General features: G+C 43.5%; 2 protein-coding genes across 2 annotated transcripts in view; one reads left to right on the top strand and one right to left on the bottom strand.

Moving 5' to 3' along the window:
- Positions 1 to 327: 327 nt before the first annotated feature.
- On the top strand, positions 328 to 7,358 carry LOC146571618 (peroxisomal trans-2-enoyl-CoA reductase). The gene is made up of 6 exons (XM_085280883.1): positions 328 to 522; positions 1,675 to 1,782; positions 3,736 to 3,875; positions 4,005 to 4,101; positions 4,694 to 4,818; positions 5,698 to 7,358. Exons 1-6 carry the CDS (start codon positions 438 to 440, stop codon positions 5,872 to 5,874), a joined length of 732 nt encoding a protein of 243 aa, XP_085137009.1. The 5' UTR covers positions 328 to 437; the 3' UTR covers positions 5,875 to 7,358.
- A 6,074-nt stretch (positions 7,359 to 13,432) lies between these two features.
- The window catches only part of vps9d1 (VPS9 domain containing 1), a 36,976-nt gene continuing 26,591 nt past the window's right edge, over positions 13,433 to 23,817 (bottom strand). The window contains exons 15-17 of the mRNA XM_085280882.1: positions 23,148 to 23,252; positions 21,071 to 21,187; positions 13,433 to 15,228 (exon numbers count right to left, since the gene is read on the bottom strand). Coding sequence (XP_085137008.1) covers positions 21,076 to 21,187; positions 23,148 to 23,252 — 217 coding nt within the window. The 3' untranslated portion in view covers positions 13,433 to 15,228; positions 21,071 to 21,075. The remainder of the gene's footprint in view (positions 15,229 to 21,070; positions 21,188 to 23,147; positions 23,253 to 23,817) is intronic.

Raw genomic sequence — 23,817 nt, 5'->3', positions numbered from 1 at the left:
AATGAACAGCCAGGCCCATCATGGAGCATATGCTGCTTTACCACCTTTCTAGATCATTGTGTGCAATATTATGTTGAACTCAGTAGTAACTTAAACTGGTCATCGAGCCAATAAACTGACTGCCTGAATTAATGGTCACAGATCTGAATTTATCCTCACCCCTGAAAGGTGCCCTCACGCTCAGTACATGTTCCCACTTCCCACATTTAAATCTCTCCACCGGTCCTTTCAAATTTAGCCGTGCCGGGATACACATACACACGGAGACAGAGTATGGGCGTGGCTTCAATGACCCCGTAGACAAGGGCGGACCCGTGATCCTTTAAAGCATCCCGGTCCGGCCAGGATGCTCTGCACAAGCCAGCAGCTTCACTTCGCATCGACAGAGTCATCCTCCACCCTCCATCCTCCAGCAGGTCTGTGCAGCTACAGTCGGCATGTCGAACTCGGACAGGGTTGTGTTAGCTCTCGGAGGAGCGGGAAAAGTGGGCTCCGGGATCGTTAAAGGACTGCTGGATAAAGGTAAGCTTCTCTGTAGCTCGAAGGACATTTGGCAGGGAAAATAAACTGAGTGAAATAGAGGAGGACAAATCTTTGGGACATCTATGCGTTTTTACGCGCAGGTGTCTTTCCCCTGGGCTTTTACGCGTGAGGAACTCCATCATTATAAACCGCACTGTAAACACTTTATGGGGATTTTTGTGCGGTATGGCCACTTTTAATAAATACAGTTATTACTTATTTATACTTTATACTTATTATTGTTTTATTGTGTCTGAATTGTTAGACAATTAAATAATGACTCGCCATAAGTCATCCGCCCGCGTGCGTAAAACACTGTATTGGGCTTTCTATGCCACGCTCTACACCGACAGGTCCGCTTATCACATTTTTATGAGGGTAAAAATAAATTTGAGCGCGCAATGTGACAACTGATCGACCAAAAATCCCCTTCCACTCTCATAAAACTAAACTGCAACACAAATGATCTATAGTTGATAATAAAATGTTGGATTAATAATCATAGACGTGTCAAAAACAACAGGCTGTTCAGCCTACTGTACAGGCTCCTTTAATCTTCCTTTAATCAAGACTTAGGGGGAGTTACCAAAATGACACAATGGAGTTCTCATAATAATGCTTCATTGTCAATAAAAGCATGTCCCATCAGGAAATCTTTGGAACAGTAAAGACAGAATAAACATTCTCAGGCAGTTGTGTGTGTGTGTCATTGTGTGTGTCATTGTACAGTTTGGCTTTGTCATATCTGGGATTGCTGTGTGGGTGGTTTTATCAGCACAGTCTCATAAAATCATATCGAAATTGATCTGAACTCCTATCATCATCATCTTAAACTAAATTACAGTTTATGGCGAGAGTTAAAAGAGCATAATTTCAGTTCAGCTTCATCCCTGTTTGGATTCTGTTGTGTTCTTAAAGCTGAAATCTGTTGTGGGCATTTACCGTTCTGTGCCTCCAGGAAGGAAGAAGCTGAGATGAGAGTTTATTGGTTGCATGCTCACAGCTTCTTTGTTTGAACTGAGCAGTAAGTTACTGTCGACATCCCGGTCAGATTTCACTTTCTGATGACCTTGACAGAAGCAGCACAACAACACAGGTTCACTCCATCCTACTGTCTCTGTATTAAAGGTCTCTGTGTGTTTGTGTGTCAAGGTTTTAAAGTTGCAGTGATCTCCAGGGACAGCAGCCGCCTGGAGAAACTCCGATCGTTTGTCTCTCCCAACACAAAGGATAACCTCACCACTATAGTGGGAAATGTGGGTAAGTCAGGTTACTTATCCTGCCCGTCTCTGCTCTGAGGATTGTTTGCGCTTGTCCACAGCCCTTATCGCATAATTACTGATTCCCCCCCGGCAAACACTTTAAATACAAATCCAAACTGTGCAAAAGAGAGCCTGCAAAGTATGGGAGTGGCAACATACTGCACCAGAGCTGCACTAAATCTGTAGAAACCCTCACATGTAGTGCAGCAGTGAACTTAATGTTGCAGGGAAACCGTTCTCAGGTGGATACAAGCACCATAACTGGCTCATTTACTCTTTTATCAGAAAGCCGGTTAGAGATCTGAAAATGAAGGACTGATTTTCTGTTTTGGTTGTTTTTATTTCCAAGATGGTCACCAACTCTGATGAGAAAATCTCATTTTACCATCATTCTTAGTATCAGGTTGTTTGTGTGTATGAGCTATCTTTAGAAAATACTCAAAAACCTCTTTGCGCCATTTTTTAACAGTGAGCTCAGGAATAAGGGTGTAGAGGCAGTACTTATGTTTCAGCCACATCACCTGAATGAACTCCAGGCACTCCTCCTGGCACTCCTCATTACTAACTTTCTGTGGGGCCATAGGTGAGAGTTAGAGCTGATCATCTACTCATCAGAAGGTGGGTGGTTCAATCCTGGCTTTTCCAGTCTGCATGTTCAGCTTGGACTAAAGCCCAGATTGCCAAATTGGCACGTTCCACTGTTTGCTCAGTAGTGGAGGGCAGACAGCGTCTTGTGCAAGTTCACACTCCGCAAGTTAGAGTTTGGTTCATGCAGGTTAAAGCGAAGCTGCATGAACCGAATTCATCATTTAGAAGTCTGAACTTTACAGGTAAAAAAGCAAAGATTCAGGAACATTCACCATAGTTGTTCATGTGCACTCTCTGGTAATGAGTTCTTGTTATCATCACACACTCTCAGGTCAGGTATTTCCTATGACTCCAGTGTGACCCTTCAAATTTGTGCCAAGTGGAGCTGATGTTGTAAATTCTTATTTCAGACTCGGGTCGTCCAGCTTGCAAGTAAATGTAAAAGAGTCTGCACTCGTTCACTCACACAGTCTCCAACTGCTCATAGAGCAGTAATGGTGCAAAGCCTGTGAGCTAGTTCAGGCAGGCAACCTCAGGCACACCAACACGCCTGCCTCTCCTCACGTCCAACACCAAACACACCCTCTCTGTTTGGCGGCCAATTTAAGCTGCAGAATTTTCCATCTGAGCCTCTGACATGTCAGTGCTGCCCTGCATCACCGCCTGCTGGTTCGTCCCCTCGTATTTGTACTGAATAATCAGCTTAGAGACATGACACCAAACTCTAACTAGAACATTTCAAACTGCTGTAATTGCACAGTGGTAGTGAGAGGGGGGGATTAAACCCAACCGACCTCCTGTCTCAGAAGTCTGTGGGCTTGTATTCAAGTACAAATCCTCCACCGTACAATGTGATAAAGTTCCCATTTCTTCGGTCATCATTTGTCTGCATCTTAGCGACTGTCTCAGAAATGATTTACTGACCTGATAACTGCTTGTTTGGGTTTAGCAAAAGACTGCACCTTGGGGTAACGAACATCAGCGACGTCCACCTCTGCCGTAACCTATCAAGTGTGCGTCCTGTGCAAAAAGGAACGTTAATGGTGATTTGTTATTTTCAGATTTAGTCAAATTATTGTTTTCAGCTGCTGATTTATTAGGTGGAGGTGCAAAAAAAAATCCTGTATTTTTTCCAGTATGGAAAGGGCTTACACCCCATAAACACACCAAACATTATTAAGAAAACTTCAGTGATAGTTGAGATGACATCACAGCAGCAGGTGAGGAAGGTGTTTATCTTCTACTGCGATGTTTTGTTATTCCCCAGTAGGGCTGAAGTTCTATATCGATGCCGATCTCAGTGATTCATTAGAGAAAACAAGTTTGCCTGTCCTCTCCTGAAGTCCAGCGTCTCTGTGTTCAGGCTCAGAGGAGGAAGCCGAGCAGGCGAAGCAGGCCCTGCTGAAGGAGGTGGGGAAAGTCACCGACATAGTTTCCTCTCTGGGCTTCAGCTGGTGGCAGGGAGGACCCCCACACACCCAGTCCCTGAAAGATCTACACTGGGTCAGTACACACACACTTTCCAATATACTTATTTAATTTCTTCTCCCTCACTTTAAACTCATGCAGCATGTAAACACTTGCAGGAGTCATTGGGGTGCTGTGATGTTTTCTTTCCTGTGAAATCTGCAGGTAATTGAGACGTTGCTTTTCAGCACATTTGTGTCATGGAAGGCCTTCTACCCCCTGGTGAGGGACGACTCCAACTGTACCTATACGTTCATCACAGGTGAGGCATCGCAGACAGCACCCTCCGTCGCCACGACGTCCACATTACAGAGAAACGCAGTCGTATTGCTGATGTCGCCTATGTCCTGTAGTGAAGACGTGTGTTTGCTCAGTGGGATGAGGCGGTGTGTGTGTGGCGCACTGCTACTTTGCCTTTGTTCTGCCTCTCTCTAGTAGTACTGAGGTAGCATCTGCCAGACCTCAGGGCGACGTTGCTGAGCTCTGCTTCACCGATGCTTCTTCTCTCTCTCTGTGACTTTGCTCAGAAGTGATTGGGTAGCATGGAGACTGTTTGTGGTTAGTGGTAGCTGGATGGTATTACCATCTTTGGAACGATAGATTCAGATTCAAATTTACCAAAAGGATGAGAGAAGTTTTTAGTCTGGCTGAGCTGTTTGGTTTTCTCTCTTTATTCTCTCTGTCCACTTGGGGTCAGCAAAACAGCTGCCATGTTATTTTACTCACTGCATGTTCTCCGACTCTGACAGACTGCGTCCGTGGGTGTGCCCTGCCTCTCGTGCAGGGTCACCTGCGATAGCTGCTCGCCTTGCATTCCTGGTGTGTTTATGTAGTGTTTTGCTGCTTTGCCACAGGAGGAGCAGGAGAGAAGCTGCTGATGCCTGGTACAGGCTTCCTCACAGTGGGCGCTGCCAGCACCCTGGCTTTCTGCCATGTCCTCCGTGAGGAGTACCCCGAGGTGCCCTGCAAACTCAACCAGGTGAGATATTAATGGGATTGCACAGCAGGGCCTCAGATAAACTGCACAGAGTCGGCTAACATGACTCATGACCCTTTAGACCTGACCAAAAGAAGTCAGCTCACAGCTCAATTCACATGCCTGCCTCCACAATCATCTACGTATGTAATTCTCTCTGCTTTCTAGTGTTCACATGCACAGCCCTGAATTTCTTTGGCATTTGCTCACTCGGGGGAAATCTGTAATACTGACACCACTTTACCACCCATGCAGATTCAGTTCTTCCTCGATGCCTTTGTGAGAACCAGCTCACATTTCAACACATCCACATTACATAACCTTATTCTGTAATCTTGCATGACAGAAGTTAATCAGGCATTTTATCTAAATAGTGCATGTGCATATTTCTGCCTTTGTGCAAACATGCATATTTAGTCAGGAATATGCAAAAAGCTTCGTGAACTTGGCTGATAGAAAAACAACTTTGATGAAATCAGCCCTTATTAATCAAAACTTTACCTGATCTCCTGTATAAGATCAGATCAAACTAGATGAACTGCTCGTCTCTACCTCCACGATGTCTCTGAACCTGATGCATCAGATGTTTTCGTACATCTCAGAAATCGCCTTTGGAAACTGTTGAGAAGTGGACAGGGACTTGTGAGTTGTGAGATGATTGGATGAGCCATTTCACAGCTAAAACTTGATCTTACTACCAGCTTCCTCACAGGACGCTGACTAATCTCCCCACAGCTTTAACTCAGAGGTTGAAACCTGTTTTATGAGGACAGGAGGAGCCAAAGCTCGAAGCACAAACCCCGACATAAGTAGACGACCTGCTCTACATCCTACAGTCATCCCTCTATTGCATTCAGCCCCTCTCCTCTTCTCTTCTGACAGGTGAAGATTAACACAGGTGTAGCCACTCCTGATCACATGGCGCCCGGCTTCCTCAATCATCTGGACCTGGGCGAGGCTGTTGCCGCCCTGATCGAAAGACGAAACACTGCCCACAACGTTTTCACCATCAACTGCCCTGCAGACTTAAAGAGCGTCCTTCTGGAGAGGAACCTTTAGACTCCAAAAAAAAGACCCCACCTTCCTCCAGCCTCACCTGGACAGGATCGCACTGCTTCTTCTCCTGCACTTTCCAGAAATAGTCTCCTTTGATTTCCTGTCATACAACTCTGAAACCTTGCTAGTCGTTGCATATTTTCCTGCCTGTTCTCACATCGTTAGCAAGTTTTCTCTCAGCATGTGCTTTTTATAGGATATGTAAGAAAACCAACGCCTTCTCCCTATTATCTGTTTCTGTGTGTTGTTACATAGTCTGTTCTGCCATCAACAGAAGACGTGACACACAGCTCCTTCTGCTAAATATTTTTGGTATAAGTAGACGTCTTAAGGCCAAATAATCAGACAGAGCAGGTAAAGAATGACTTCACATTGATAACGACTGTAGCCAAGTTAGCCAAGATCGCAACAACTGGTCCAAAATGTAAATATATCTACAGACAGAGACTGTACTGAGTGGAAGTTTTGACCACTACGAGTTTAACAGAATAATGTTTTAATAAGCTAGCTCTACAGCAGCATGCAGGTGGCTGTTACTACCAACAACGCCCCAATGTCCAAACATAGCTCTCAGGAAATCGACGCAAACATGCAAATAGCGCAAGACAAAAATCTTCTTTGTCTTCAACGAGGTCGCCGGGCCTCAAAGAAGCACTAAATGTAACTGTGTTTCCATGGCAACACCTCCCGGTACAGTTAAAAAGCTTCAGCTGTGGATGTATCTTGACAGACTTTTATGGAAGCCCGTTTCCGCCACTAAATAAAAACAAAAAAGCTAGTATCCATAACAAGGAAATGACGTCATTCACGTAGATTACTGATTGGCAGCGCTAACTCGAAATTTCGAGTTGCTTTTCTCAAAATTTTGAGTTAATAAATCGAAATTTCGAGTTAATATGTCGAAATTTCGAGAAAATAACTCGAAATTTTGAGTTATGGATCCTTTTTTTTTTTTTTTTTTTTTTAGTGGCGGAAACGGGCTTCCATAGGCTTTAGGAGTTCTGTATGCTTGAAATTTATCATCCACGACTAAAGAGAACGTGTTGCTACATGATCCCAGTGGTGGCGTTAAAAGTTTACCATCGCTGCATCCACTTTCTCCCTCTCGCTTCTCTGAGAGCTTCAGTGTTTCCCGCTGGTGTAATCGCACTTCACTCTGTGAAGTTTCTGCATTTGTTTTAAAGGAGTGAGAGAAAGTTACATCACATCTTTTTGCCACCTCTGTAAATCATTTCAGAAGCTTTTAGATCATCGAGGAGACGCTTTGTTTGCAGCGTGCTTCAAATGAGCGAGTTCATACAACATGTCAGACTGTTGGTTTTGGAAAGCTCAGATACAGTCAGATGATCCATCCAAGTATAGCAGCTAAACTGGATGAAAATTGCAACATTTGCCTGGTTACAGATTCAGCAGCTTGAGCAATTTCAGCCTCTTTGTAGCGCAAAAATAACGTTTTACAAACACAAATAAACAAGATATAGACAATACTGCTGACCCTGTGTACTTTGTTTTCAGGTGTATCACTGCTCAGAGGCGTGGCGTTCCCTAGAAAACTTCCCTCAGCACTGGTTAGCATTGTGGCTTGTAGGATGTTCTGCTTATCCAAACTCTCCGGTTCACCCCATAGTCCAAAGACATGTACAGCAAGTTTTAGTTATTGTAAACTGCTGTAGGTGTGACCTGTGGTTGCCTCTTACTCACTGTTAGTCATTATATGGAGCTCAGGGTGTACCCACCTCCTGTCCAGCATCAGCTGGGACAGGTTAAAGCCTCCCATGAACCAAATCATCGTAGACGGAAGATAGAAGACCTGAACAGACTTCTTGGGGAATATCATGAATAGTTTCTGACACTTTCTGTTGGTTACAATTGGTATTTTCTTTGAACCCTGACTTGGGTAAAATCAGTAAAGTAAAACAAACCAGTTTTAAGCCTGGGGTTGGACTCATCAACGATGATGAGTTTAGACCTTTAAGGCAGCATTTTTCACATTTGTCCACCATGATCGGTGAGATGGCATCACACCCATCTGGTTTATTCGTTTTAACTGGCTCGAAATCACAAATGTTTGTGTCCAAAAACCTCTCATTTAGATTTGTCAGTGCAAAACTTAAAAAACAAAAGTAACTTCCTGTGTCCAGTGTCTTTCTTATTCTCCCCTCTTACTCTTAACTCTCATCTAATTGTCAACACCATTAACAAAACTGCCAGAGACAAAAAAAATGAGCAGAAAAGAATATTTTTTCATTTTAATTTACAGACACAGAATATCAACCAAAAGTTTTGTTCATGTCACTCAGTTCGATAAAGAAAACCTGTCTTAGTACTTGTTGGAAAAACCATTGTTGGAAAGCGCAGTGTTTGTTTCTTGTAGTGGGGGCAGGTCGGTTCACATCTCAGGAGGGAGTTTGGTGCTTTACAGAAACTCTAAATCCTTCAGGTTTCTTGGCTGCTGCTTGGCGACTCAACTTTTCAGCTTCTTCCACAGATGTGTGAAAGGATAGATGTCTGGAGACTGGTTAGTCCACTCCATGACCCTAATGTGCTTCATGCCAGAACACCCATCCATGACCATCTTCAGTGTCCTGGCTGAGGGATGGAGGTTCCACGGTGGTGGGAAGGTGGGAATGGAAGATTCTGTGCAAAGGTGTGCTTTCTACATCTAACAAGTTGAGATCAGGAGAATCTGTAACTGATTTCCACACGAACACACTCTGTGGGAGCCAGAACCGTGGCATGATCTGAAAGCATGAAAACCTTTATGTAATGTGCTTTTCAGCATTTTGGGTCGAGATTCTGCCTCCGTCCATTAAAATGAAACTACCATAACATTTAGAGACTGTTCATGTCTTTTGTAAGTGAGCAAACTGAAGTATGCAAATACTTCAAAGCATTTGAGTTGATGCTAGGGTGGGGCGGCCAGGACATATTTACATCAGGCCTAGCGTGACTCTCTGTCCCGTTCACAAGCACCGGCTCGACCCCCTGTGGCCCCTTTATCTGCCAGCCATTATTCCAGACAGTGTGTCCCTTAAATAAACAGCGGATTGCGAGATGGCATTGTTGTCTTGTATGTCGTCACGCAGACATGCTGGCTCGAGAATGTAAACTTCTCATGCAAACAGATTTTTGCCAAGGATAACTGGAACTGGACCAGGAAGCAGAGAGAGGAAAGTGAGAGTAGGGTAGTAGTAGCCTCTGGAGGGGGCGGGGAGCCAGTGCGCCACAGTTTTTGTCATGAACTTGTCGGCTGACGGCCCAATTAGGCCAAATTATAATTAAGCAAAGGGAAACTCATTGGGCCCCATCTCCTCTTCGAGCTCCCTGCTTTTCTCTCCCTTCTGAAAAGGACAAAAACGGTCAAATACGCCAACGCAAACGGCCACGTTTGCTCTGCCGGTGATTCACGTCAATCTAATAGAAGAAGAAAACCGGCTTTTGTTTTAGGGGGACGAGGGGGTCACAGTCTTCTGGACTGAGGAGCGGGCAGAATGGAAATGTGGGGGTAAAGATTAGATGAAATGAGGAAATTTAACGAAGGAGATATTTCAGCGGTGGAGCTGAACCACTTTTAGTGGCAATCATGTGGTTCATGATGAGACCTCTTGCTTAAGTTCACTTGAGTTTGGGGACAATGCACAGCATCTCAGTCAGGTCAGGTCTGGACTCTGACTGCAGCACTTTGATTCTTTTCTTCAGTTTGCTCCAAGCTTCAGCTGTGGGACAGAGTTCATGGTCCACAACTCATCATCCACCCACCACCAACATTCTTATCCTCGAGTCAAGTCGGAAACAGTCTTCCTTCTGTAGGGCACATGAAATCACAGCCCATCCAACCCTTTCACTGTCAGAGGATGTGCTATAAACCACAACACGCTACAGTATTTGCAGGGATTTTTATTTTTTGGCTGTGGTGCAGGAAGTAGAGCAGGTACTAAGTGAAAGGGCGGTGGTTCAATCCCCGGTTCCTGTTGTAAACACCGGCACCCATGAATCCCCGAGAGTGTGTGGTGTAGAAGCACTTCAGGCAGGGACGGGAATGGGTGAGCTTGCTTTAGTAAAAGCCCTCTGAGTGCTCAGCTAGAGCAGAAAAGCACCAGTCCACACAGTCATTTGCATTTTTGAGGATAAAAATGTTTGAATGATAAATGCCGGATAAATAGATTTATTTCAATAGTGCTGAGCTGAGCAGGATAAACGGTTCCAGAAAAGCAGTTTGGTGGCGTGTGTCAAACTTCCCATCTGCTTCTGATTAAACACTGGAGCAGCTGAGACGAGAGGAATTAAAATTTTATATCAGAAGTTAAAAACAAGCCTCGATCTTGGCAGCGCGCTGCTCTGCCTTTCGTGAGAGCGGCGAGACCTCACTGAAGCAGCGCTGCAACTTTCCATTTTTGACAAACCGACACACCGCATGTTGACTCATGGGGCGACACCGTAGGCTGATAGTTTAGCTGGAGAGGCAGGTTTTTCCCTCCTGACATATCATCTCTCCCTGCCTGAGGAGGCACTGTGGAAAACAGGGTCAGAGAAGTCACCAGCCCATAAACACAGTGTCTGTGCAACAACAGCTGTCAGCATGCTCGATACTTTGGAAGTGATTAATATCGGTTTACTCACTGCAGAAGCTCGTGTCGTATCGGCGGCCAGCTTTGAGATGAGGGGAGCAGAGTCGTGCTGTCTCCACCGGAGCGTGCTCCACAGCAGCAGGACGCAGACGCTGCAGCGCTTCATATTAACCGTCTCCATTATGAACTCATTGGTTCAAAATGTGGATTGTTAAAGCGGTTTACAGCGTGACAACAGACTGAGAGAACATCTCGTGACAGCAGCCGTGTTTGGTGGAGTCACTTAGACCCAGATCTGTATCAGGACCACAGACAATGATCACGGCGGGTTTTTACTCAGTAAAACATTCACACGAGAAAATCTTTTGCTTTGGGACCATCGCACTTTGACTCGAGGTGCATCGGTCCCTGGACCTGGTTATGTTTTGGGATTCTTGTTTTGTGGCTCCTGTTCAAGTTTGGGATTTTTATGGTGAAATCTGAACGTATATAAACTTGAAAGCCAGGCCAGAGCTGTTGTAAAATTTCGCTTTTTTCATTTGAGGCAATGAGCAAAATAAAGCCCATCTTATCAAAGCGGCTTTTTGAGACAGTAATCCATGCCTTTGTTACATCTAGGCTGGATTATTGTAACGTACTGTATTGTGGGGTTAGAGATGCGTCCATTAGGCGTCTGCAGGTTGTGCAAAATGCTGCAGCACGTCAAGTCTGAGCACATTACTAAGTATAAATTTAGAGGTGACCGTGCTTTTGCTGTAGCTGCTCCAAAGTTGTGGAACGATCTGCCCGTGCACATTAGGCCTCTTCTCTTTCTGAGTTTAAAACTCTTCTTAAAACATTTATTTGCTGATGCCTTTGGCACTCTTTACGGGGTTGACTCAACTTGTTTTATCAAATTGTTTCATCGAGGAGCTCGCTGCCCTTGTTGTCTTGTTGAGTTGCAGAGTAAAAGTTACGATTCATGTTCTGATTTTTTTATTCTTTATAGCGGAAGTGAGCAGATTAGAAATGAGAATATCAGAGGGACGGCTCAGGCCGAGCAGTTTGGAGACAAAGTTAGAGAGGCGAAGCTGAGATGTGCAGAGGAGGGATAGTGGTTGAAGATGGAGCTGCCAGGGAGGAGGAGAAAAAGAGGAAGACCTCAGAGAAGATTTATGGATGCGGTGAAGGAGGCCGTGCAGAGCGAGATGGACGAGGAAGCTGGGATAGGGTGAGAAGGAGGAAGGTGAGCAGCTAAAAGAAGAAGAGAGTAGTCCCGTAACATCCAGCCCTCGACATGCACAGGCAGTCCTCTCTTTTCTTGGTCCTTTCTGAAAGCCTCCCTGACATTCGACCCTGGTTTATCATTTACCTTCTTTAATCTGGACACTTTAAAATGGTCTAATAAATAATTTCACTTTGTTTTCTCTCACACATGCTTTAGTTATTCCACCACCAACAATGTTAGTTAACCAGGGAAGGGTGCAGAAAAAGGAAAAGCACTAACGTCTCCCTTTTAGCTTCAGCTACATTTATGCTGACAGTCGTGTTTGTTTGCTCTTCATGGGAACAAAATCCCCAAAAGGTTCAAACTTTTTCAGACACGACGTGTGTAACACTGCTGTTCTTATAAACGCTGCTCTGATCTTAATGTTCTCCACACCTTGAGTGAGAGCGAAAACAGCAGAACACCGGCAAGAGAGAAAACTTAAAGCGAGTGCATGCGCTCAGGTTCACGCAGCAGCGTCAGTGATGAGCCACTTGTCCTGGGTCAACTCTGTAAATGAATTGGAAAAGGGACAAAAGACACGGAGCGAGGATGGAGGGCATGCTGGGTGCTGCAGCGGCCTCTGATTCGGAGTGGCATGTTTTCCTCGAGTTTACAGGCTTCTGCTGTTATTCAGCCATGTGCCCATCACATCCTCCTGCTCGATCCAGGGTTCATCCTCACACAGACACCCGAACAACCGAGCGACTTAAAAACCAAACTAGGAAAAACACATCAGTGACTTTTGTTTCCCTCTGTTAATAAAGACCAGACATCTTCCAGGATGTATCACTGATTAACGGATCACTAATTAGAGGTTACCAACCTCCATATGGCTTCTTTTTTAAATTGCAAAAGCAGGAAACTCTCCTGCACGATAATCAATAGACCAGATGTATGAAAACACACTGATCTTTCAGCTACACTTTGAACCTGCTGTGATAATCATCTGAGCTCATGCACACTGCTTAAAGAAGTTAAAGGAACATTTTAGGAGATGAAAAAATAAATCATGCTGGCCATCTTTACTGATATGGACTCGATGTGTTAGGGATGAGCAGATGGCACATCACTTGATGGAAATGAAAATTATCAACCTACAGAGGGCCCAGAATTCAAAGTTAAAAAAAAAAAGAGAAAAAAAAAGGATGCGGTAGGTAGGCTAGTCCGTTTTGCCAACACGCAATTGCAGCAACTCAAAATAGCTCTGCCATGCTTGCATGCATGCCAGGGCGTGGCTCCTAGTTAGGAGACTGATGGTATCCTGGGGGATCACTGAGCTGAGGTGCAACCTGACTGATAACGTCCCAGAGGTGTTTTATTGGATTAAGGTCAGGGAGAGGGGGGTTCGTACAAACGCGTGAACTCCAGAGAGGTTCTTTTCTATCAGACTGCAAATGTACTTATTAATGTTGTAAACTTGGATACTTGAACATGTGAAACCAACTTGCTTCCAGTGGTCATCAGAGGAACTGCAAGTTTTACAGCTTCTCCTGAAATTTTATACATTTCAGATCTTTTGAAGTTTTACTTCAACAATTTCAACATGTTGTATTCATACACAGTCAAACATCTTTACACGGACAGAAAGGGAAGTTTCACTCGTCTGGCACACTTAAGATAAAAGTCTGACATCGTTGCTAGGCTCGGGGTATCATGACTCAAAGTCAAACGCATTTTGACCATTTCATTTGAAATGTATTTTTCCCTCTACAGGAACAAAAAAGAAAAGGAAACAAAACAAATCAACATTTCTTCTCTTTATTGTCTAATTTGTCCAACACATTCATCATTTTTAAAGTTTCACAGTACAGCAGTTCAATAAAACCGTGACTCAGTGGACAATAAATCATTTACATTAAATCGACGCCTTAGTCGTCTTTACAAAACACATTCTGACATTTTTATTAACTGTGTAAACGTTACAGAGGCAAGTCTTTATGTAATTGTCAGAAATTGTAGGCAGTAGTAAATTCTCCCCAAAAATGTCACTGTTTTGGGAGGATACAAAAAAGGGAAAAAAGATACATCCAGTAAACTGAAGTGTAAATGATTCAAACAGCTGAAGTGTAGCTCACGTTATTTGACCTGCACTGAGGATTTCTGGGATTTAAAGAGCTACTGGTTTCCACCAAATATGCAGGAAATTAATCTAAAGAAGAAAAGAAAGTGGACCCAACTGATTCTCATCCCAGCACTGAAGACTCAGCTTCCAGAGAAAAGACAAGTATCTAATATGTGTAGATGTGAGGGGAGGAAGGAGTCAAAATAAGGTTTAAAACTCTAAGATACAAAAAAAAGCTATGAAATAACCTGGATAATGTGAGTGTGCAGGAAAACATCCACATGAGGAGAAAAGCAACCCGAGTGCCTGCAGTTAGTAAAACCCAACCTAAACACTGCAGAGCTCCTCCTCCACTACATCTCCACCAATCACCGAGTCCGTCTGAACATCCAACACAACCTCACCTCTGAATGCCTCAAAAACACACACAAGCATTCAAAAATTATAAATGTGCGTCATTTCTTTAAAAAGAGTTTCCCTAGAACAGATGACTTTCCAAATCTAGTCCAAGCACGCACACCCCACACTGTAAACTTCAGTAGTGCTTTTCAAATCAAACTCCTTCACATTTTAATCGTTTCCTGAATCAGATGATTAAGTTTTGACACATTATCCCTTTTCCTCATTAAAGCCCCATTCACACTGCTTTTCTTTGATGCCGATGCGACAGTTTTATTCGTCTTACTGTACGTAAACATCACTTCACTCCAAGCCTCCTGTGGATAAATGCTCAGCCCCTCCCCTCTGGAAGCAGAGGAAGCTGAAACACCAACGTGCAGCTGTGCTGGGGACTTGTAAGTCGATGAGTTTAGGAAATCTGAAGTTAAAGTCATTCATGCATAACTGGAATGTGAGCTACAAACAGCAACTGCTCTTATTAAAATGCATTTTAATAACTACATACTTGAAATAGAGCAACAATTAGTCCAACTGGTGCCAATAAAGGTGGAAATCAGCATTAGCAACGCTGTTTTCTTTCATCAGCTGGAGAGAGTAAATGAAGCCCACGCTAATTATTCTCAGTAACATGTTAACACATGAATATTTGCCTTCTGTTACAGCATTTGCCTCAGACATAGTTGGAGGAGCCTGTCAGTCCCTGCAGGGAAGCGGTCATCGTGCCGCGCTCAGGTCGCGGACACAAAAAGGTCAAAAACATTTGAGATGGAGAGAAGTAGTAGTTCAATCCTTTCTGCAGAGAAAGGCATGTCAGAAGAAGTCTGGACAGCAAACACAGCAATCCTTGGATAAGTCCAACTTCAACCAGTCTGAAAACACAACAGGTCCCAAAGCAGGCGCTGATGGGGTCAAAAAGGCTCACCGGCACCAGTTTAGTCCCTCTGGTTGGTTAAATGTAACGTACGTCTGTATGTGTGCAAGAAAATATGCATATGCAGTTTCAGGGAGCTGCAGGTTCAGCTGGAGCCTTTATGTACTGCAGCAGGGGTCACGGGGTGAACGGAAGGATGTGCAGCAGCCTACAACACACAATGGGGAAAGATTTTACTGGCAATACATTTATAATATAATATCTACACTGCATGAGCTGCATGAGGCCATTTCTGTATCCTCCCGGATCTTATTGAAGAGGATCAAGGAAACAAGTATCCCATCTTGCAGGGGGTTTGGGTGGTGGTGGGTATTACCAAAATTCATAATACACCCTCTGAACACCAACCAGGTCAGCGGTGAGTACTTTCAGGGTAGGGTTAGATTAAAATACAAAACACAAAGCTACAAAGCTTAAATATACACATTAAAAAACACAAGGAAACAAACTAGTAGTTAAGTGTGTGCCTAACATGAAACGGGTCACTAGAGGACCAGCAGACGTCTTCTGATGAACACAGATTCATCTTTCACACTGATGAGCTAATAAACGAAACTTGTTTTGTTGCTTTCATCAGGGGCCGACTGCTCCAAACACAGTGACTGGAAACAACCAGGTGAGGAAAGGCCAAAAGGACTCTTCATTACTCTGAGCGCCTCAGAGCAGACAGCGGCAACAAGTAGAGCCATCACGTCGTTACGCATCCTCGATAATCCAGAAAAGGAGCGACTACAATACCCCATCGGCCTTTTATGGTTGAAGGGAAAAAGTACTGCAAGTAACTACAAGCAGTCTTTTATTTTAAGTTGACGTTTAAATTCAGTCAGATAATTCAGGCGTAAAGCTGTAACCACAAGGGGAGCTGTCAATGCAGACTGCAAGTCATCACGATGTAAAAAGCGTTGGTTCGGTCGTCTGTTGAAGTCCACAGATCTGGAACACACTGTTCATTTGATGCTTGCGTCTTCAGACATTTTGCTGCCGTTTCCAACTGTTTGATCTCATATTGGTACTGATTGGTTATTCAGCCTAACCAAGGACAAGGTCTGCATATTAGCTGCGGGTAGAACTACGTGCACAGTACTCACAAATATATCAAAGCTTATTTGTTATGGAAGTTTCTTTGAGCCAATTTGTGTTGCTGATGGTTTTACCAGCTTGGTGGAAACAATCACAGGTGGTACAGCTGCTCTTGGGTGATGCCTGCAAATGCAGGAAGATTGCGACTTGAAGCTCTGCAGTGATTGGTCGATAGGAGGAGCAGTAAGACTCGGGGATGAAGGAACTCTGCATTGTTATTTTGAAATGCACGTTACAGATTTTTGAGACGGCTGCCGTGTGAAATTCACTTTGCTGCACAGGATAAAATGTTTGTAATGTTGCAGTAACATGAGTAAGCTACTCTGCAGCCACGCTAACATTTCAGTCCGGGTCAAAAACATGACGTTACCATTTTAAATCAACCGTCTGCCGTTGCCGTGTGAGCAAATTAAACAAGTATTTAACAATTTTTTAAAACTGTCATAATCAAACTATTAGGTATTGACAACCATGAATGTACTGGTACCCACTAACACATCGTGGCATGCCCAGCTACAGTAATGTGTCAAACAGCTGCTTTTTGGTAAGCCAACATTGTAATTTGTTAGGCTTCTTGCAACAGTCGCCTAAACTCGCTGCACATTAACGATAAGTCCTCCAGTTTCCTCTGACCTGCACTTGATGTTTTGAAGGTCATATCTGAGTACAGAGAGAGACGGGCATTTGACCTTTTCAGCATTTTGCTGCAGATTGATGACTTGTAAGTCTGCTTCGTGGTCGTGTCTCTGCTCCACTGTCAGTGTTGGTAACTTTCAGTGACTAGGATTAAATGCGCAGTAAGAATAACTGCTGACAGTCAGACATAACGCATGTCGACTCGTGTTTGATGACCGTTTCTTACTTCAGAGGCGGTCTGGGATTTCTATGGTACATTATTAAAAAGAAGCATTCAAATACCAATCTGAACTTTGATCATCTTTAAAGCCAAAGCCACGGAAAAGCATCTACACAGCATATATAACCAGACATTCAACCTAAATCTGCTTCTCCGGCACAGAGCTGATTGCGGTTGCTGACAGCTCTGTGCAGCGCAGCAGTCTGCAGAGTTCAATACTTGGCTGTAGTGGAATCATTGTGTCACTGGGAGTTTTGGGAGACGCCAGTTGAGAAATGTCACATTTTGTAACGTGCAGTGTCATCACGCCCCATCCTGCAGAGCAGCACCTTGGGTGCCAGACAGGCCATTCAGTGACACTCTCATCCCTCGGTGTAATGCATCAGTCTCAGTCTACTTCACTCCTGTGTCAGTGGCAGCTGAACTTCATTCGACCATGGCCTGCAATGACTTTGCCAAATTCTTCACTGAAAAAATCCAAAAAATTAGACAAGCAATTGGTACATCAACAGCAGATCCAGGATATGTACTGTGTCCACCAAAAAACTGTTTAAACACCATGAAACAGTTTCAACCTATTAACAGCAAAGACCTGGAGGACATCTTAGGTCAACTGAACTCCTCCTCCTGCTGTTTAGATGTCCTGCCAACAAGTTTTTTCAAAAAGGTCTCAAAGACTTTAGAGTCAGACCTGTTACAGATCGTCAACTTTTCTTTATTATCAGGTGTGTTTCCAGAATCACTAAAAACTGCTGTAATCAAACCTATACTGAAAAAGGACAATCTTGACAAGACACAAATGAACAACTACAGGCCGATCTCAAATCTCCCGTTTTTAAGTAAGATCATTGAAAAAGCAGTTTCTCAACAGCTCAGTTACTTCTTAAAACAGAATAATTGCTACGATGCCTTCCAGTCAGGTTTTAGACAGAACCACAGCACTGAAACCGCTCTGACCAAAGTGTTTAATGACATATGTCTGAATACAGACAGTGGAAAAATGTCAGTCCTAGTTTTACTGGATCTCAGTGCAGCATTTGATACAGTTGACCACAACATATTACTCAAACGACTGGAGAACTGGACAGGTCTTTCAGGAACTGTACTAAACTGGTTCAAAACATACTTAGAAAACAGGAAATACTTTGTATCAATAGGTAACTTCACATCTGAGCAGACAAGTATCACATGTGGAGTTCCCCAAGGTTCCATCTTGGGACCCCTTCTGTTTAACATCTACATGCTCCCACTGGCACAGATTATAAACAACAACAAAATAAACTATCACAGCTATGCAGATGACACACAAATATATATCACAATGTCACCAGGAGACCGAGGCCCTGTACAGGCTCTTGGTAAATGCATTGAGGAAATCAATGACTGGTTGTGCCACAATTTTCTCCAGCTAAACAAAAACAAAACTGAGGTAATAGTCTTTGGCGCCAAAGAAAAACGATTACAGGTCACCAGAGAACTTCAATCTATACATCTAAAAACCACAAACCAGGCGAGAAATTTGGGTGTAGTGATGGATGCAGACCTAAACTTAGAAAAACACATTAAGACAATAACAAAGTCAGCTTACTATCACCTCAAGAATATATCAAGGATAAAAGATCTGATGTCTCAACAGGACCTGGAAAAACTAGTCCATGCATTCATCTTTAGTAGGCTTGATTACTGTAACAGCATCTTTACAGGTCTACCTAAAAAAATCAGTCAGACAACTACAGCTCATTCAGAACTCTGCTGCTCGAGTCCTCACTAAGACCAAAAAAGTGGACCACATCAGTCCAGCTCTGAGGTCCTTACACTGGCTGCCTGTCCGTCAGAGGATAGACTTTAAAGTTCTGATGCTGGTCTATAAAGCTCTGAATGGTTTAGGACCAAAATACATCAGTGACCTCCTGACCCAGTATGAACCATCCAGATCCCTCAGGTCATCTGGATCCGGTCTTTTATCAGTTCCCAGAGTCAGAACCAGACACGGAGAAGCTGCATTCAGCTTTTATGCTCCTTATATCTGGAACAAACTCCCAGAAAGCCTCAGATCAGCTGAAACACTCAGTTTATTTAAACCCAGGTTGAAGACTCACCTGTTCTCAGCTGCATTTGAATAAAGCACCAAATCCACACTTTAAGCTTAAATTTCAAAACTTACATTTAACTACTGATTTTATCTACTGTTCTGATTTTATCTGTTTTGATTTTATCTACTGTTTTGTTTGTTTGTTTGTTTGTTAGTTAATTAGTTAGTTTATTTGCTTGTTTTAATCAATTTTAAATCATGCTTTTTATTTGTTCTTGTTTCTAATGTCTCTGTAAAGCACTTTGAATCACCTTGTTGTTGAATTGTGCTGTACAAATAAACTTGCCTTGCCTCCGGCTATCGCTCCATCTCAACGACCTCTTTTCACAACTGCATCCACACTTCAAACCTTCCTCCAGATGAGCTTTTCAGAACGATGCCAAAACTGGAAATGTGTTCGCTCGTTTAACAGCAGATCAAAACACAACAAGAAGTATCCATCGGTCTGCTCGTTCAGATGAAACTGCATCATATATTTCAGGATCTGCACGTGTGCGGCACTTCCAGTGTCAGTCAACTCAGACGGGTCGTGCTGCAGCATTTTGCTGTGAAATTGGCGGCGTTCTCATTTTTCCATGACCAACAGCACTGAATTCTGTCAGAGCAGACTTCTCTAATGTTTGTGTATAATTTTTTAAAAACTGTTTACAAACCAGACTTCTGCTGGTGGCTGACACGCAGTCCCTGAGAGCACACGGTAAGCAGGAGACAAACGGCACAAAGGAGATTTGGTTGAAGAAAAACAAAAAATAAACAGACTGGAGTCAATTTGTTCATCCGAGTGGTTGCAGGGCCTCCTGCTACAGACTCAGGTTTTACTCAGTTTTGGGACGTGAAGGCTAAGTGAGGCAGAAAGGACTTCTCACAGAGGGCTGCAGAGGGGCTAGCAGTAAAGGCTGACTCCCTGGTAAAGCCACGACGCTGAGGATGAGCCATAATAGACACAGACATGGCACTCCATAAATCCACTTTTCTTCTTTCAGTGTTTGCATGGCTTCTAATGCAGATGAAGTGCTAGCTATCTAAAGCAGAAAACTTCTGTCACGACTGGATGACTTGAGCTAATTCATCCAAACTCACAAGTTTGATCAGCCTTGTAAATTTGCCAGGCTGACAACTTCCTGCAGTACGAGCTATGCAAGCTGGAGGCAGTTAGTTGTAACTTGGCTAGCTATCCAAGGTTGCATTTGAGTTCAACTTTGTGATTAAACTAATCAGAGAAACCAGTTGTTTTTCAAACTCTAAACACCGGTCAGAGGTCACAGGTATAACGTGGTTATTAACTTTTTGTTAACCCAGGTGTTCTGGTTCAGGCTCTGCGTGCACTCACATAAAAGGGGGCAAATATATTTATTTTACAGTGACAGCTGCAAATAAACTGCACGCAGTTCAACATTAAAGGTTACTCAGTATGTTCGGCGCCGACTCTGCACCAGACTGTGTGTTTTAATCTGTATTCTTGTAGCTGCCACAGCAGAAGTGTCAGATTCAGTGTCAGCGAACTGTTTTAGCGTCACCATCTGAATGGAGGCAAATTCCAGTGACACTTTGCACTGCTGTAACTTTACAGCTGGGCTTCATTTGGCCGCATCAGTCAGGCATGGCTCAACAGTACATATGTGATAACACCAAGATAAATTTTTACATGATTTTAATAAGTTGCTATACCAACACTATGTGTTTATGTTCCCTAATGCACACAACAATGAGACGAGCCCAAACACGTCTGACTGTCAGAGGCACGTCAGGCTCTGATGTTTTACTTGCAGCTGACCAGGTTGCGTTCACAGGTTACCTCACTGACCCATTAATCTCACTGATGCATCCCTCAGGTAGATGGTAATGAAAAGCTTATTCTCTGCAGGATGTTTAAGTCACTGTGCAATAACACGAATGTCACAATAACCTTTACAGAAAAGCTCATCTTCAAAGCATCCATGTTATGTATGGATATCCCCTTACCTGTTTCATATAAGCTTTCCCGCAGGAAGCTGAGCTACGCCGGGCTGCAGAGACTCAACATAGGCCAAAGCACTCTGCATGGAGGTGAGGCAGTATCCCTCCTCTCCTATCAAATAGCTGAAACAGAGAAGTGGATGATAGTAAAAGGTTTTATAGTTTTACACTAACAATTTTTCTCCACTTTTGGAGTTATGAACACATTACACGGTGAGCAGGCTGAGCAAAAGAAAGTCATGGATGCTATATGAAAAGATCAAGTCATAACCAAGGAGGTTTTTAGAGACAGCAGACGAGATGCAGACGAGGCCAGGACTCAACTCTGAGTCCGGGGCTAAGAGGATCGAGACACGAGAGGGGACAGAAAGAGGAAAGCGATAAGATGCTTATCGCTCAGCTGTTATCTGGAAATTCTGAACAAAACGTGCATTTGAAGGAAAAAAGGAGAAGAAACATTTTGTGAAGCCACTACAGTTAGCGGGATTTCTGCATCAATTACTCATAAAATGCGCTCCGATCTTTATCCAAGTCACAATCATAGACAAACTGATCAGGGTAGCGGCGCACAAACAGTTGCACTTTCATGTTATCAGTGAACACAGCGTTTAATCCTTCACACTGCAGACTAAAAACTAAGTTAACTCCTTAATTAAGGAATTTACAGTCAGCTTTTTTTTACCTCAGATGAAAATATCAGAGACATTTGTGGCTGAGTTTAAAGTCAAACTTCTTTTTACTGCTCTGATTTGAGTTAAGTGTACGTTGTGATTCGAGGTCAGTTATTCTTTTAAAAACCCATCTTTCTATACTTTTCATGCAGCTTTTACTTCAACGCATTTCTGTGAGAACGGGAGTCTCTCCTCTAACATGAATGATCTAAACTCAAGGACTTTATTTGCACTTTTATAGAGAAGAAAACCAAATCCCAAATATCCTGACATTCCTCAGCCAATGCCAGTCTAACCAACCGGCTTTTACAATCCACTCTTTTTGGAGATATGACGAGACCTTTTGGGTGTGGTGTGTAAACTCACATGCTACTCTGCCAAAGACGTATGGCTCAAGCAGAACAGCACTTAGCTGCTTCTGGTGACATGAGCGTGCTCTGCACCGATCATCATCAGAAAAGAACAAAACTTCAGCCTGAAAAACATTTGATTTGGATTTTTAACCCTGACAAAGATGAAAACTGGAAGCACTGCTGTTGCTTTGTGTTTATTTAGATCTGCACAGAAGACCCAGTGTCAGCATCATTTCTCATGGTCAGTGTGTTTGCTATTTATTGTCACGTTTGTGTCTCCAGCAGACATCGAGCAGTCAGATTCTAATCAACATAATTCTGAATTCCGTTTTATTTGATGAAATTTTTGTGACTTCGATAACAATAATGTTCTCAAGTAAGGATATTTTTAGCCAGCTAGCTCTAATTTAGCTACTCTGCACAAACAGGGCCAACGTTAGCTGCCCAGTTTAAAATAACCATCAGCAACTTCTCAGATGAGTCTGAATGAACTAGCAGGCTAGCTAGTCTTCAGTATCATTAGCTAGAAGAAAGAAATTTGGTTTAGATTTGATTCCAAAATCCAGACTCTCCCTCCACATAAAGAATATACAGCCGATGCCGACTGCAGTCTTCACCCGAGGGCCTGAAACGCTACAGCCAACTATCAGCCCCTGTTTGTTTGCTCACTAACGCTGTCACTGGCACCACCTGAAGCCACAGTGTTTTCTTGTCCTTTTGCGGTGGTGTGCTGGTTGTCGTCACTGATTGGCTGACTCTGATCTACCTTTAGCCATTGTTGCTCACTGTTGGATGGAAGCGCGACGCAAAGCAAAGCTTTAGTTTTGTCCTTCATATAGAATCACTACAAGAGGCAACTAAGAGAGCTGAGGAAGGTCTCATTACAGCCTTTCAGACAAAAAGTTTCTTAATTTTAAACTTGGGAATAAATAAGATTTTACTGAGCGGCAGCATGTTAACAAAATACTCACGTTTTACTGTTATTTTATGTATTTATGCACCAAACTGTAAGTTTATCTGCTCCCAGGGACATCATCACTTTCCATGCGGATGACTCACCCTTCATGAATGAACTCCTCCAAAGCAGCGCATTCAGACACCAGCTGAGGACACTGACACCGCAGAGCCACGTAGGACAGGATGGGTAACAGGTCGTCTGCACCGCTGTCAGAGGAAAGGAAGGAAGGAGGCGGTAAGTTCAAGTAAGAGGGAAAAACAAAAGCAAATAAATAAAGATGAAGGGAAAAAAAGAGTGACATTCACAGAGTATGACTGCATGCACTCTCCAGGGGACTGAAAGGAAACTAAATCAAACGTAGCTCTTAACGGGATGCCTGTTCGGGGATGGAAATGATAAAGCTTTTTTTCCTCCCCCCTCCTTCCCTCTTTGCTCCCTTTCTGAGATCTGTTGGGAGGACAAATTGCAGCCTGGGAGATGATGACAGCTTGATAGCATTTTCCCTGTGTGCAGACAGTGACCATTTGTTTATCAGGACTCACACGCAGGGCTAACTGCTCGTTTGCTAGTTTGCGTGAGAAGGCAGGTTGCTGGCCCTCCACTGACCCGGTGCACATGCAACTGGATACTCTCCTCCTGCGGGTTCTGGAAGGTGTGGACGAGCTCATGTAACCGCTGGGAGCCGGACCTCACATACTCACACAATCGCAAGCCCTGAACTCTAATCTTCAGAGTTCACTACTGTAAACATACACATCGATCGCTCACACG

This window comes from Mchenga conophoros, linkage group LG7 (assembly GCF_057382185.1).
Source record: "Mchenga conophoros isolate Kocher_MC1m ecotype Shallow Benthic linkage group LG7, M_conophoros_male_GT1.1, whole genome shotgun sequence".
NCBI lineage: Eukaryota > Metazoa > Chordata > Actinopteri > Cichliformes > Cichlidae > Mchenga > Mchenga conophoros.
The sequence above is the reverse complement of the archived record's forward strand: the minus strand, read 5'-3'. Positions and strand labels throughout refer to the sequence as shown.